This window comes from Poeciliopsis prolifica, unplaced genomic scaffold, assembly GCF_027474105.1.
Source record: "Poeciliopsis prolifica strain line A6 unplaced genomic scaffold, Auburn_PproV2 SCAFFOLD012, whole genome shotgun sequence".
Taxonomy (NCBI): domain Eukaryota; kingdom Metazoa; phylum Chordata; class Actinopteri; order Cyprinodontiformes; family Poeciliidae; genus Poeciliopsis; species Poeciliopsis prolifica.
This window is the reverse complement of record NW_026562387.1, coordinates 6,611,228-6,627,492: the sequence shown is the minus strand read 5'-3', so window position 1 is coordinate 6,627,492 and position 16,265 is coordinate 6,611,228. Positions and strand designations below refer to the sequence as shown.

The window sequence follows — 16,265 nt, the reverse complement described above, 5'->3', positions numbered from 1 at the left end:
GTTTTATGATTGCCACCATCATGTCTCAATATAGGCACGAATGCTGAGTTATTTTTTCTCCATTTGTAAAGGCAGCATGTGGCTTCAAAAACAATTTAACCTGGTCTTCTCAGTTCACAGAATATGTTTTTCCAAAGGTCTTGAGTTTCATAAAAACTTTCTTTTTTTTTTTTTTTGCTTTGGTAAATGTGATATTTAACTTTTTTTTTTCTTTGTGGTTTGCATTGCTTGTATCCCTTTTATAGCACAGTTTCTTTGGTAGCTGTGCAGAACATTGCATAAGAATGGAGTTGCACTGATTTGACATGATAAATTATGTTAAATCAATTCACCTCAGGCTGAATGTAGTGCTATATTCAAATAGTTACAGTAAGCATGAAATATGACCTCAGCTCAGACACAACAGAAAGTAAAGATATATAAGTATAGATAGACATAAGTATATGTGCATAGGTACTTGTATTTATTTTTACTTCACTACAGACTAAAGTTCTGAGTTCCTGTACTGTTTAAGAATTACAGAGGACTCGGTGGCCCCCTGCTGGCCTGACATTGTTGGGCAGCAGCCTTGGTTACTTTTGTAAATAGTTTTGTAAATAGTGAGCAATATATGTCTTTTATTATCACCTATTATTTTCCAGATACAGCCCTGCATTATAATGAATAAATACATCCTGTCAGGTTTAATTGGCATTCCTCACAAGACAAACTTCAAGAGATCTCAGTCTGTCTTTTTAGAAACTAGAAATATTTGAAAATGTTGTCTTGTGTGGAGAAGTTTTTGTATACTACATACATCAAGTTTTTTCTGGAGCATGGTGCTGAGGGTGTTTCATTCATCTGTGCATGGCTGAATGAAAGTCAAGAGGCTAACTGACATTAATAGGGTCCTGATATTTCAGCACTTACTTAGGTTTTTCACTGCAAATAGCTTTCTCCAGTTCCCAGCTTCCCAGTATGCAGTAGATGCATACAGTTTGTATGCATCATATGATGGACATCAGTTGATGGTTATTAACTGTTCCATGAATTTTTTATTCATGCATTGATACCGTCTACGTAAAATGTCCCTTTCTTCCGCTCGGCACATTTAATAAAAGGCAGTATTCAACTTGTATTTTATGCTCATTGCTAGTACACTAACCTTTCTCTTTCTTTCTGCCCCATTTTTCCCTACACTTTGTTCATGCAGCATCTTCTTTGCATCAATCTCCTAGTTCTTGTGCTTCTACCGTCGTCACTCTCCTGTGACAATAAAGCTGAACTGACTGCAATTCGAGACGATTTCCTTGGAATTGTGGAAACGCATATGGACAACATTGTAAGTATGAATTAAGTCATTTTGCAAAACAAATGAAGCATGTTTTAAAGAGGAAAAGAAAAGTAGCTTCATTTGGGGCCTTTATATTTTGATTTATTTTGAGTTATTGGCTAACACGTTCAAGGAAAAAAATCGGGCAAACGTCGCATGGCCTTATCCGTTTCTTCACTTCGTAAGAAGGACAATTTATATCATTCATCTGAAAGTGATATGTTTTTCCACTTTCACCTAGCATAACCTCTCAACAGCTTGTCTTCTTCAGGAGGACAACTTTCATTTTACATGAAAGGCCATGTAAAATACAAGTAATCTGGTCTATCAGTGTTTCAATGGAAAAAACAAAACTCCTCCTCTGTAATAACTTGTTTGGAAAGAGGGAAATGGATGGGCTCCAGAAACTGTCATTCCATAAATGTGTTGACAGAAATGTGGAAGTTACTCATGCAATGTCTGCTTGTAAAAATAATATATATATATATATATATATATATATATATATATATATATATATATATATATATATATATATATATATATATATATATATATATATATATATATATATATATAGTGAATGTCTCAGACAACAGGGAATGGAGGTTGAGGTCCCAGAGATACCTTTATGGGAGGACTAGCCCCTACATGGGATGTACCACCAGCAAATAACCGAAGTGGCTGATATCAGTAAATCCTATCAATGGCTGGAAAAAGCTGGACTCAAGGACAGCACAGAGGCCCTCATCCTGGCCGCCCAGGAACAGGCCCTAAACATCTACCACACCAGACAAGACCCAAGGTGTAGGTTGTGCAAGGAGAAACCAGACATTGTCGTAGTGGATAAACAACAGATGAAAGTCGTTGTGGTAGCTGTAGCAATACCAAGCGACTGCAACATCAGGAAAAAGGAGCACGAGAAACTGGAGAAATACCAGGGCCTCAGGGAAGAACTGGAGAGGAAGGTGAAGACCACAGTGGTGCCTGTGGTCATCGGGGCCCTCGGGGCAGTAACCCCCAAACTGGAGCAGTGGCTACAACAGATCCCAGGAACAACATCAGACATCTCAGTCCAGAAATGTGCAGTCCTTGGCACAGCCAAGATACTGCGCAGAACCCTCAAGCTCCCAGGCCTCTGGTAGAGGACCCGAGCTCAGAGGATAAGAACCACCCACATTGGACAAACAAACAAAAAAAAAGACAACTCTTTTCAGCCTGGATCTAAACACTGTCAGAGTTCAGGCCTGTCTCACTTCTTCAAGAGGACTATTGCAGACTTTGGGAGCTTAAAAGTGAAATGCAGCCTCGTCATGTTTTGGTTTTGAGACCACGGCTTGAAGTTTAGCAGAGTCTGAGTTGGTTGACACGGCTCTAACATGTAGAGATGCACAGAAGCAAAGGACAACAAAGCCACTTACACACAAGCAGAGCTGTTTTAAAGTAAAGTCTATGCTCCATGCAACACAATAACACCATGTTATAATTAATGAACACATTTAGAATTAATAAATCCTTTTTTATATATAAAATGTAGTTTCCACAAAGAAAAAAAAAAAAAACACCAGCAGACAAGTTGGAGCACATGTGCTGAGGCTGAAGAAGAGACTCACAATAGCATTATGCAACCTAATATCACACATTTCAGGCTTGGGTGATGTTTTTTTTTTTTTTTTTTATGAAGGAATCTTTGCTTCCAGGTATAACACAATAAATCCCGCTGGATAATACGTTGACCCAGTACTTATTATAAACAATAATATTGTCTTGAGACCATTTTCAAATATTATAATGGTAATGGCAAGAACACATTCTCAAAGAGCAATAAACCTCAAATTCTCATGGACAGTCAAACAGTGGAACCGAAAGACGTTTGAAATACAGGAAACGAATAAACAAAACAACAGAAACAACAACTAAAATAAATTACCAAGTCTCTGTAAGCTAAATTGTTATTCAAAAACACTTCTGATTGAGAGCAATGAACCAGACTGAAGACCAGTTTTGGCAGAAAGAGAGACAAAAGATAAAAGCTAAATGAAAATGATTGTTTGCTTTAATTCATCATGCGATTAATTGATTTATTGTGACAAGCCTTCTTACAGGTTAAGCAGTTAAGATAATTAAAATGGGATCATAATGTCTGGGTCATGTTGTTTTAGCAAGGAGATGAATACAAACCAAACTAAACGGATGTAGGTCAAAATGTGCTGTTTTCCCAAACTGTACTATGAGCCAATGCAAAGTCAATTATTTTTCATTTTAGTTTTTTTTTTTTTTTTTTTTTTTTGTGACACTAACACTGTTGCGTTCCCATTCATTTAAGAAAGACGAGCTGCAAAACCTATCCTGCCAGGAACGGAATTACAAACTGGCAAACTGCAACACAGACGACGCTGTGAGTAATGATCATCTTCTGTGTCACTCAGAGATTTGGGCACACCTTTTGGTGTTCCCTGAATAGGTGTGACTGATTTCTTTTTTTTACTTTTATGTAACAGTATGTCCTAACAGTGGACTTGTTGTCCATTGCTTCAAATGTAAGTTGGGACACAGAACATAATAGAACTGTTATGTAATTCTACTTTTGTGCAAACCAGCTCCATTACCGGAGCACAAGCAGACCAGACACTTTTCCAATAAATTTGCCAGTATGAGCATTTATGCATCAGTGTCCAAACCAGTCACTTTCTCCATTTCTCTATATTGAGAGGAAAAGCTGGGTATTTTCCCTGTGTGTTTAAAAGCAGATCTGAGCTTCTGTGGTCATCGCCTTGCCCTTAACTTTCATTATGTTATATTCCCGCAGGATATTGTGGAAACCTTGTCCCATCAAGCCTGTGAACTGCAAAGGCTAAAACGTCCGAACATGACAAAGTTGGCCGAAATTGTCCTAACTTCGATAAAATGCACTTGTCCTGAAAATGCGGTAAGAGTACTGCCGAATTTGTTTTTTATTTTTCAATTTTTTTTTATGTTTGATTATTTTTTGGGAAAAAGGGAAACAAAAAATAGGAAGGGGTTTCTTTTGCTTTTGTCTCTTCATGAGATGTGGAATTTATTATCTTCCTAGGAATGTTGGCAGGTTCTTATGCTTCCTTTTGTCAAGAGAATGAACCGACTGCTTTGTCGGCAAATAGGCGTTTGTATTCAAACAAACGCTTATTTGCTGCTAAATCTAACTTATGTGAATTCTCACCATGGAAGTGACAGTTAAGTAGCAGGAGCAGCTGATCAAAATGGAAATCATTTTGTCAGCCTTTTTGTTCATGTGATAATATTGTGTGATTTTTACTTCACTAGCAGCCGTAAGTTAACATACCAACTACATGGTATAGTGTATACATGTCAAAGGTGAAAATAAAACCTCAATTGTCCCTGCATAGCCTCTCTTTACACTGTCATGTACACTTCTGCTTTAGCTGATGAGAACTTCAGTGAGATTTGATGATTCAGGCTGATTGTTAAAGTCTGAGTCATAAGTCATAAGTCTGTTGTACTTCAACAGGCTTTATATTATTGCTTCACATTCTCGCATAGTTTATTTAAATTTTTTTTCTTCGCTCTCGGTCAAAGTAATGAAAGCGGTTTGGAACCAACTTCATATTTTTAAGATGTGGAGTCGTTCGCCTGGTTTGTTGATTACATTAACCTGATATAAATTTATCTTTGATTGCTTGTGAGGATAATAAATTATATTGATGTGGGCCAGCATGAGACTCTCGTGGTACAATATGCTTGAGAGAAAAATACCATGCTTTGAGAGCATTTGGAATACTTGCACTTATTGCCGATGGCATAAATATCAAAATTATTAAAAATGTGAAACTGAAAATGACATAGGTGCAAACACTAAACATTGATCTTCAGTGGATTTTGAGGAACATAATTTCCTGTCACATCTTTAAAATGCGTGTCTGACCTCTGACCCTCCACTGGTTCGAATAGCGCTTTGTATACACTGTGTTCCAATTATGCAAGTGATATTTTTTCAGATTTTCTTAAATGGTCAATGCAAATGATGGTCAGTATAATTTTCAAGTCATGAACTTTTACAGTATAAATCCAATTTTACGGAACAAATCTTCCCATGAGAACAATATTTTTTCCCAAAAAAAAAAAACCTCAAAATGCACTGTTCCAAATTATTATGCACAGCAGATTTTCTAAACATTTTATGGATGAAAATGTTTAGAAACAAAATTTAAAATAATTTTTGGCCACAATTGTCCAAACTTCGATACAATGCACTTGTCCTAAAAATGTGGTAAGAGTACTTACTGCAAAGGGTCATTCTTTGAATGTGCAGCATTAAGTGGTCACATGTACTAAAATCAAAAGCTATCTTTCAATCACAAACATCTTAACAGACTGAGTTACATGTTAACATAGGACCTCTTCTTTGATATCACCTGCACAATTCTTGCATCCGTTGAACTTGGGAGTTTGTGGAAAGTTTCTGCTTGAATTTCTTTACAGGATGTCAGAATATCTTCCCAGAGCTCCAGTTTAATATGAACTGCATTCCACCCTCAGTTACTCCAAAGGTTCTCAATAGGGTTGAGGTCAGAGGAGGATGGTGACCACACGATGAGTTTTTCCCCTTTTATGCCCATAGCAGCCAATGACACAGTGGTATTCCTTGCAGCATGAGATGGTGCATTGCCATGCATAAAGGTACGACTCTTTTTTTGAACCAGGAAAGAAAGTGATCAGTCAGAAAGTACATTTACTTTGCTGAGGTCATTTTCACACCTTGAGCTCTCTCTCTCTCTCTCTCTCCCCATGATTTGGGCGTAAATCATGACTACACCGCCAATCCACTGGATCATCCACTGGATCATCCAGGGTTGCACAGCGGTCATCAGTAAACAAATCTGTTTGAAAATGAATCTTCATGTACGGCTGGGTCCACTGCGACCGTTTCTGCCTGTGACCACTGGTTAGGGGGGCCCAATAATCGGATCATGCACCACCAGCCTCTGGAGGATCCTCCATCTCGAGGTTCCAGAGGCACCAGCAGCTTTAAATAAGTGTTTGCTGCTTTTTAAGGGGATTTTAACAGCTGCTCTCTTAATCCAATGAATTTGTCCAACTAAGAAACCTTCCTCATTATGCCTGAATCAGCCATAAATCTCTTCACAATACAATGACAAGGCTTCAGTTTTCGTTGAATATGTAATGTTTTCATACCTGGTCATACGGCACTACACTATCTGATGATTTTCAGGAGCAGAGAGATCCTTTCTCTTTCCCATATTGCTTGAAACCTGTGGCCTGCTTAATAATGTGGAACATCCTTCTTAAGTAGATTTCCTTTAATTGAGCTCACCAGAAAAACTAATCAGTCCAGCTCTCTGAAATAAATTATAGTGATTCAAAGATCCCTGACACACAATACCATCTTTAAATTTAATATCTATGGATTTATACTGTGACACTTAAATCCAATTTGCATAATAATTTGGAACATTGTGTAAAAGGTGTTTAAATCACATCAGGAAATTACTTTTGCTGTATTGTGACTATAACGTTAAAGTATCAACTCACCAAAGGTGCAAATAAGTTCAATCTTCTACCATAGCTTTTATCCAGCTTAATCATTACCTAGGTCACGGTGTCTTGGTGTCTGGCACACCAACAAAGAAAGTATGTCTTCATTGGCGCCGACAAAGCATCTGCATAGTGCAGCAAGAGGTCAAGCAATATTAAATCAGAGCAGTGATATCTGAAAAGTAACTGTGTCGAGTCTGTAAGAGTGGCATATGTGAGGCATACATATGTCTGGGTACTTGTGCAGTTTTTCCAACATTTCCACAAAATCTGTGGCAACCTTGCTTCAAATTATTTATGCTAAAGTGCCAAATACATATAAATTCAGTACTGCAACATGCATTTCCACACAAGGCAGATATCAGCCTATCCCTAAAATGCAGATATTTCTAAATAGTAGCTATAACTAATAGCCATAACTATTTGACTCAACACTAATTAGTATGTCTATCTTTATTTAACAGACAAAAGACCCCAGTTTGAGGTCACAACGTCGGAGGACTCCAAGAAACCAGAGGAAGAAGATGAACAAACGTTGCAAAGCTAAAGCAATTCTGTCTTCCATGACTGTATGCTACCAGAGGCTGAACATTAAGTATATGGATGCTCGAAACTAAGCTGAAGCACAGCATGAAACTAAACAGAAAAAAAAAAAAAAAACTTAACGTGCTGCCAGTTCGTCTGAAATGTGCTGTCGTTTCGCACAGCACATTTAACTGGAAGAAGCTTCCAGTTAATTCAAGCTTTTCTGTAAAGTATCAGTATATTCGTCTTGCGGCTGCTTTGGGTGTTGGACGACTACTGACTCTTGAGATCAGTTTCCAAGCTATACAGAAACTCATTTAGCTAAAGGAAGCAGACTGGACTCTCCCACGCTACATGGAGGAGCTGTATTGATCTACTGCTACAAAGAGGAATTCACTTAAAACATAAAAAAAGGCCTTCAGAATGCAGTGTTGAAGAGGTGATTAGTGAATTTATCCTTTTTCCAAAGAAATCAAAAAAATATATAGGCTATTAGAGCAAAAAAAAAAAAAATGCTCTGGTTTTCCCTCAGCAGTTCAAACTTTTTCTGAAGATCAAACTGGAAATGTTATGGTGCTCAAATGCAGTTTTGCTTTCACTTCGAAAAAAGAACGACACAACGAGTCTTGACATATTTTTCTTATCTTGGTTATCTGAAGCCGGTTGTTTTAGGCTGTGTGTCAAGTCATCGTTGCCGTCTTCAGTGACAATGTATTCATTAGTCGCTCGGAATGATTGACATATTAAAAGCATATTCTGACACAGGTGGCTGAGCTCAGTTCACAAGCCTTATTACTTACGTGGGAGACATTGAAGATGCCGTTCCCACAACTTTTGGCCGGAGTTGTCATTAATGATACATTTATCATACAAAAAGAAAAAAGAAAAAGAGCCAACTATGCTGAGCGACCAATCTCGCACACAAAAAAAGAAAAAGTTGAAACATGCAGCCTTTGCTCTTTTTCTCTTCTATTACTTTCAGTGCTGCTGTTTTCTGCCTTGTGCTTAGAAGGCCTATTTTTAAGCAAGTGAAGTATATTTGTTGTGTATGACATTGCATGGGTTTCCCCATCTATATTTATAATTAAAGATCTTACTTTGCACCTATAACTCTAATGCACCTTCTATGACATCCCTTTTGGCATCAACTTTCTTATGCAAGTCAGAAATGAATCACTGGTGTCTTCAAAGAAGTTTATTTATGTGGTTGACATACATGACATTAAGGGCACAACCATATAGAGGTTAAATGCTTTTAACGCAAGAAATCCAACTGTTTGCTCAGCTTAAATATTTCTCCTTTGAGTTGTTTGGAAAACCAAACAACTCAAACCATTGCTAGGAGTAGAAAATGACTTCAATAAGAACAGAGTGGATAGAGAAAACTTGGATAGGCGCCGACAAGTCCCACAGAAATATACAATCTAGTGTCACTGTAGTTGTGATTCTACAATTCGTAATTTGTTGAACAATGAATCCATAAGAAAAAAAAAACAATTACACTTAAAAAAATTAATAATTGTGAGAATCATATCTCATTTCATTCAGCATAAATTAAATGGATTAAGAAAATAAATAAATTTCACTTCATAAAATAATGGGAGGAGAAGGGGGGACAGAGTAAAAACCACATTTGCCAGTAGCAGTAGTATAATGGGACATGTCTGTAAAGTGACAGCTTTAAAAACTGGTTTCTATAGGGAGTGATTTCAGTCTGAACAGGGCGGTAAGAGAAAAGTTCCAACCTATTTTTAAATGTAAAAACCACATTGCGTTCCCTCAGTAGTCAGTTATATTGCACTTTAGTATGAAAACCTTCTGTTTGAGAAGAGAAGACTGACTGAATGCGCTTCAGGTCGGGATACAAACTCAGTAACAATCACAGCCTTCTCCAACAAGCTTCACCAAACACTCTTCCCAGTTTCACTACACACTTCTCGGGGCGGATTTCTGCACACTTGCTAATCCCAGGGCAGTAACTTTGTTTTTGATACTTACATAGGAAGTAGTGAGAAGGAAGGTAAGATGATTTGCATGGGTTTTTCCCCAAGAAAGGAGCCGACATGCATTAACCCCTCAACGGTCACCGAAAACCTTTACACTTCAGACAATTGGTCCAGGAGGACGCCGGTGTCCTCTTGACAGTTAAGGGGTTTGAAATATTTAAAGCTGTGTAGTTTACTATGAACACCGCTCAAAGAAAATAATTCAGCAACATACTGAGGAATAACACTGCCATATTGTTGCATAGAGCAGTATAGCTTTTATCTTAGCCATGCCCCTCAGCTAACAGGAAACCAGCAACAACGTGTGTCAGAAGGAAAATCTGTTCGTCGTCTTTATTAACTTTGGTGATATTCTTCACTTCTATCTAAGCACAGACGCATCCCTACTTTCCTGTTCCTTCACCGACTTTTGACCAATGTCAGATGCACATCCTCCGAATCCCACATTCACAGCAGAAATTGGCAGAGTCAACAGGGTACTTGGCGCCACAGGCGTGGCAGAACTTGCTCTTCACACCGCCGTTGACATCATTCCTGAAAAGCAGAAAGTAAAAAATGTATTAATAACTGGAGATCTGCAGGACTAGAATATTTTTAAAAAGCAGCAGCAACAAATGACATTTCATTAAAAAGAAAAACAATAAAAAGCATGGCAGAAAAAAAATATATGAATTTGTAGCTGCTGGATTTTAAGATGGCTGCAATTCACCAGCAACACCACAAGAGGGAGGTGAAGATTGGAGAGTACTTCTCCCAATGACCTCCTGAGAAGCTGGAGGTAATTTACCCAGACATGTTGGTGTCGGCTTTCTTTTTGTTGGCTCCTATTCCAACCTGAGAGTTTCTCACACCTCCACCCACACCTCCGTAGCCTGAGCTTACACCTCTGGCCTTATTTCCCACACTGAGAGAGAATGACAACAAAAGCAGATGACAGTGAGGACTGGATTTGGAGACAGTGATCTCTACTACAAGACATCTATCTGAACTAATTCTGGCCTAAAACAATTGGGAGTCACAAAATCTCCTACATTCCCACATTTATTTGACTGTCAGTGCAGTCTGGATTACATGTCTTCATGAGAATACTGCTTCAATAAACTATACATTTTAAAGTAATTTGATATGCTTTTATGTAATGATTACATTTTAGTTAACCCTCCATTAACATGTCTATAATAGAAAGTGAAGTATTCCTGCACAGACACACTTAAAAGAGAAAGAAATAACCAAACAATAAATCTGTAAGAGTCTAATCCAATTACAAGTCGCTCATCAGTGTTTTAACATCCAAACAAAAATGATCTAAGCAATACGTTCTGGTAAACCGTGTGAAGCTGAAACACATTATAAAGATGTGACCCCACCCACACTGATGATGTTTGTTTTCAAGTCTTTATCTTTGGTACTTAGGCTTTTTCACCAACAGCTAATGAAAATATGGTATTGATCAAGAGGTTATTTTGGAAAAGCTACTTTATTTCTGACAAACGAGCATCATCAAAATGCATTTTGATGAATCGGGGGCTCACCGACAGCGGATCACTAAAAACCCTGATCTGCCTATTTTGACCAATATTGTATTTTTTTTCCCTCTGAAAATCACTAAACATGTCAACAAAAGTCAATCTAAATATTAAGGGAATCAGAGCCAGATTATCAGTGCACCCCTGGACTGAAGTGTGTGAGTTAACAGACTCACCCTGAAGGTGGGCTTGGGATTCCAGAGATATTCTTCCTCACTGGGCCTGCTGAGGGGCTTACTTAAGTGAGTGAAATGATAAGGGGAAAAAAATTAATAATAGGACATGATTAATATGACAGGGTGAATATTTGTATGCGTATCTGTGAATCGCATAATTAAACTTAAGACATACATCTTAAGCTTTTTTTTCTGAATTGATATACGTCTGTAGAGCATTCTGAAGCAGTTCAAGGTTTTGATTACTAAGGGAGCAACCTGTTTGGCAATATAAAACATTTCAAATCCAACTCCTATTTTATAATAAACATCAACAATACATTTTATTCTACCAGGAGGAGCCAATGCAGGTGATGTATAATGTGTATTTATTGGCATTCTGGTAAAGACGTGTAAATAATCTTAAAATATTTATTTTATTACATTTGCATAATACCCCCCTCCCTCATGCCCCCCTCTTAGGCAAGTAACTCTATTACAAAATCTGCTACAAACACACACATTTGTTGACTGTGAATATAGCAGTTTATGATTACAGATGAACACAGCTGTGCTGCCTTACCAGAGTACTGTCCCAGGGGTCTCTGGGGCACACGAGAAGAAGTTGAGGGGAGTGCTGATGTACCAGGAGGGGTTGTTTTCTTTACAGGACCAGGAGGCTTAAACTGAAGACAGAATGGAGGCATGACAACATGAAAAACACAAGCATTCGGCCAGGAATTTCATAAGGAACGTTGCAACATACCGTGGCCGTCATGTAAAATATAATGCCTGAAGTGTATCAGTGGAGTTTAGCTCTGTACCAGGAAGAGCCTCGCATTCAATCTTACTGATTTGATTTGGAAGTGGTCTTTTTTAATGGAATTTAAACAATTAAATCATCACAGTTAAAAAGAAGCATAAAAGCCTCCGTCAAGAGATGTATATGAGCAATACATTTTGAAAACAAAAACAAGAAAACGTACCAAGCAACTGTTAAATTTAAAAAGACATACAAGATCTTTTTGGTATTCTATAAACGCTGCAAAAACAAAATTTGCACCATTTTCCATCCATCAGCTAACTTCAAATACTTTGATGTGCTTTTTTTTTTAAAGTTCAGACTAAATCAAATAAAGGTTGGGGTCGTATGCTTTGATCCATACATTTAGATAAGAATTCAAAACTACTATCGCCATCAATGAACTTGAAGCACTATTTTTTTCTGTTATGTCTTATGGTAAAAAATAAAATGTTGAAATCAGCAGATATAAGCTAAAAAAAAAAAAATAAAAAAAAAAACTTTATACTTGCAAAACCTCTGCCTGTTGTCTTAATTGTAAAAGGGAAAAAAAAAAACACACTCTGCTTCATTTGGGCGAAATGAAAGTGTGTGTAGGGGTAGAGCGGGCGCTATGTGAACGGAGCCTATTCGTTCTCAATGTAGCAACCTGTGGCTCAATTCCCGACTCTCAAAGCTTTGCTGAATGCCTCTTCCACTTGCCTCTTTACCCATTTCCTTTTATAATCTAGTGCCAGGAAAAAAAAAAAAAAACTTTTAAAGAAATAAAAATAAAAGAATCAACCGAGCAACAACAGGATTTTCACTTTTGATTCTTCTTTTGTAACATTTGAATGAATCAATTGACACTTGAGAATGTGTCCAGCTGTATCATCCCTTTGTCAAATCACCAGTCAGGATAATAGACAAGAACATCACATTACCTCCAGGTCATTTCACAAGTCATTCCAAGGTACAGTTAAGCAGATCTTAACTCTTCCTTACGGTTGAATTGCAAAATGACATGTGCACTTCCTGATTTCTTGCTCTCTTAGCTAAAAGTTAGTTTATTAACAGTAGCATAGCATTTTTATTTTTTTTAGGTGGAGGGGATTATTGGGGTATCTTTTCATGAAGTTTCTGTGTTTGATATCTGACTACGTCACACAAACTTTCTACCAGAAAGACGGGCGGTATGCCCCGACTGATTTGGTTACTGTTGTGCATGTATGTGCATGTGTGTACCTGTGTGCGAAGCGGAGTCTTCTTGGCATCTACCAGCTTGCTTTTATTGGGCATGCGGGCAGCTTGCTCCCGGCAGAAATTGATGTGTCTGTCAGCGGCATTCTCATTGAACCTCCGCTGACAGTAAGGACACTGGATGTAATCTACAAAGCAGGTTTGGTACGTACATGGCGTGTACTTTTTTTTTTTTTCCAAAGTAAAAAAAAAAAAAAAATAGATAAGAATCCACCTGTTCCTTACCTGGATCGTAAGTTGGAGGAGGAGGTGGGGGTAGAGGTGCCCCCACCCTCATTGCCTGAGTGGCGGCCTTGGCAGCTCGAATGGTAGCGATGAAGTCCTCATGTTTCTTCCGCCAGTTGGAGGGCTTCTTCGGAGGTTCGGCCTGGTGGGAAACAATATTGTTGGCATAGATTGATTCTGATCGGTACGTCTCTGTCGTCAGTTTAGAATTTGACACTAAGAAAATATTTCTACGCAGCCCTGATTTCCAAAGTTCTTGTTTATCTGGGAACTTTTAAGCCTGGAATTTCCACCCCTGCTCTGATACAGTGAATATGAGAAATGCATACATCAGGCTTGCTTCTTAGTGTACTAGGATTAAAAAATAAATAAATAAATAAAATAACTTTATGGCTGCAGTCCAAGTGTTATCTAAATCTAATCATTTATGACAGAAATAGTTCAGTGCACTCTGTCTGGGTTGGCCTGACTTCTTATTCCCTCCTACAGCTGCAGTGTTCAACTGCATTATGTCCATTTGTTAGCATGTACTTCTAATATTTCACATTAAATACAACTTTAGAGGGTCAATAAAAAATCTGTAGAATGTGCCAGTTTCTTTATCCTAATTAACTGATTCCTCATCTGAATAATCGATCACTAAAATAATCGTTATTTGAAGCCCCCCTTATTTTTCCGCACTTTTCAATGCAACTTTCATGACATGTTTGTTTTTATTTTTTATTTTTTTCTCAATACTTTTCAAAACGCCAGTGATGTGTCTCTTTAACTAAAGTTTTTCCTCTTAATACCAAGGAACCAGAAGCCACATTGAAGATGCGAGTTGAAAGCCAGACAGCATTGAGAAGACAGATTCCTGAGTCAATTTCTGATGAAGCGCAAGAGTTTATGCAATTGAGATTGACCTCATCAGAAACTGTAAGGCACGACAGAGAACAAATTCAAATTCGCAAGGAAGCTACAGTGAGAAATTTTCTTTATTTGACAAGCCTGAAGGGACCGAAAAGTTGCAAGCAGAAGACATTAGCAGTAAGAGTCATGGCACAAGACTTCTTTACACACAGAGTCCAAAACTGAAACAACTCCGAAAAAAATCCACAGATTTTTCTCATTATACTGACATCACAAATATGAGTGGTCATGCTTTCAACTACCATTCGTTCCAAGGGTATAAGTGAGTATTCAGATTGCCAGAAAGTGTGAGCAAATGCAAAACAACTCTATATGAAAAAGAAAACAAAACCAAAGAAAAAAAAAGTAAAGCAAGTGAACTTACTTTATGTGCGGCAGCTGAAGTTTGTGACTGAAATACAATTGACAATGTTTTACAGTTGAAAATAGACGCAAAGATTTATGTACAAGTTGTTCATCAAAGTAAAGATCAGAATGCTGAGAATATTCTAACAATTAACTTGGTGCTGGGATCCAGCACCGATCTAGTAGTTTTAATATGATATACGATAGAGTATTAGCACCATTGTTGATAGAAAATAATAATAATAATAGTAATGTGATCACTCGGGAGTAAATTCCCACCAGAAAACGTAAATGTTTATAGAATAATTACGCAAATTTAATGATTCCAAAGGGCTTCAGCTGGATTTGCTAAAATAAATCTAAAAAAGGCTGAACCATCTTCACTGTTGGAATGTTACGCCCTTCATGTCACAACTTACCACTGCTTTCATCGGTTTTAGAACGCAGATGTCTGTGCCTTCAGCTCTCTGCCGGCTCGAATCAAAAACTCTTCTCCTTTTAGCCGCTGCCTTTTGGCAAATTCTAGCATGTTTCTCCTATTGGAGGAAAGATAAATACATTACTGAAGAACATGGCTCCAATACAATATCCCTCCGAAACCTGAACGTGTTGAACAATTATTTTGATCATTTAAAGCAAGTCGGTGAAAAGGTCAATTGATCTGCTTTTCTGATGCAAAGATTATAAATCAAATGTGATTACGGTATATTAACACTGCTTCCCTAAAACCTGTACCCTCTCTATAAAAGCTTTTTTTTTTTTTGGTAAACAATAATACCTCTGGGTCTGTCAGCTGAAAATGTGAGCGCCTAGCAACTTCAAAACCTTCAATGTTTGAACGGCCTGAAATCCTCCCTGGCCAGGTTTGGCTGGGATAAAACACACCGACTCAATACAAATCGGACAAAGTATTTGGAAGAAAGTTGTTTTATTTACCAGGACACTGGGGAAGAAACACCTTTTGCAGATTTTGCACTGAGACAGGTCCCCACCAGGAGCTTCACCATCTGCAAGAAGACCAGATAAACAAATGAAACAATGCTAACTCTTAGTTAGACGAAGAAAGATGCTTAACTTGCAATTGTGTGGCTGATACTCAAGTATTGCGTTGGAACGATTTGAGTTTGCGTGATAATATTGTGCTCTTCACAAGACGCATTTGTTTTTAAATGCAATGAATAACAAACACATTCAAAACTGTAAAGGGAATAATTATACAACTTTGTTCAATAAAATGCCTTTTTGACGACGCCCCAGTGCAGTTCATTCATTAAAATGCTCCATCGATAGAAGTAAAGCTAATACAGGGCCACTTTTATAGCAATAAATCACACCCACCCTAGTTAGCAGCTAGCTTCGTTTTGATCCTAACATTACCTTAGCTGTACTTGGGCTAAATCCCAAACAAAAGAGGGGGAAAAAAACGGTAAAGCAATAACATTTCAAATGGTAGTTCTGAATGTGTAACGCTGAGAAGCTGCAAGTGCGAGTTTGGCAAAAAAAAGAAAAAAGAAAAATACACAAAGGAGGAAAGCGACATCTATTTAGTTTACCTTGAAATTCTTCCATTATTGGGTTATTCTCTTGTCTGATGCTCCTGCCGTTGACGCCGAACAGCCCAACGTAGCCTGGGCGATAAAGAGCAATACCTGCGTCTCACTTCCG

General features: G+C 37.8%; 1 protein-coding gene across 2 annotated transcripts; it reads right to left on the bottom strand.

Moving 5' to 3' along the window:
• Nucleotides 1–8,570: 8,570 nt before the first annotated feature.
• On the bottom strand, nt 8,571–16,265 carry zc2hc1a (zinc finger, C2HC-type containing 1A). 2 transcript variants are annotated; one of them, XM_055037753.1, is made up of 10 exons: nt 16,154–16,265; nt 15,537–15,607; nt 15,020–15,136; nt 14,620–14,646; nt 13,344–13,485; nt 13,104–13,246; nt 11,661–11,763; nt 11,099–11,159; nt 10,184–10,300; nt 8,571–9,930 (listed from the first exon to the last, which is right to left on the bottom strand). In XM_055037753.1, the coding sequence occupies exons 1-10, from the start codon at nt 16,167–16,169 to the stop codon at nt 9,816–9,818; spliced, it is 912 nt and encodes a 303-aa protein (XP_054893728.1). In that variant the 5' UTR covers nt 16,170–16,265; the 3' UTR covers nt 8,571–9,815. The 2 variants fall into 2 exon arrangements, with proteins under 2 accessions (XP_054893728.1, XP_054893729.1); XM_055037754.1 differs by lacking the exon at nt 14,620–14,646.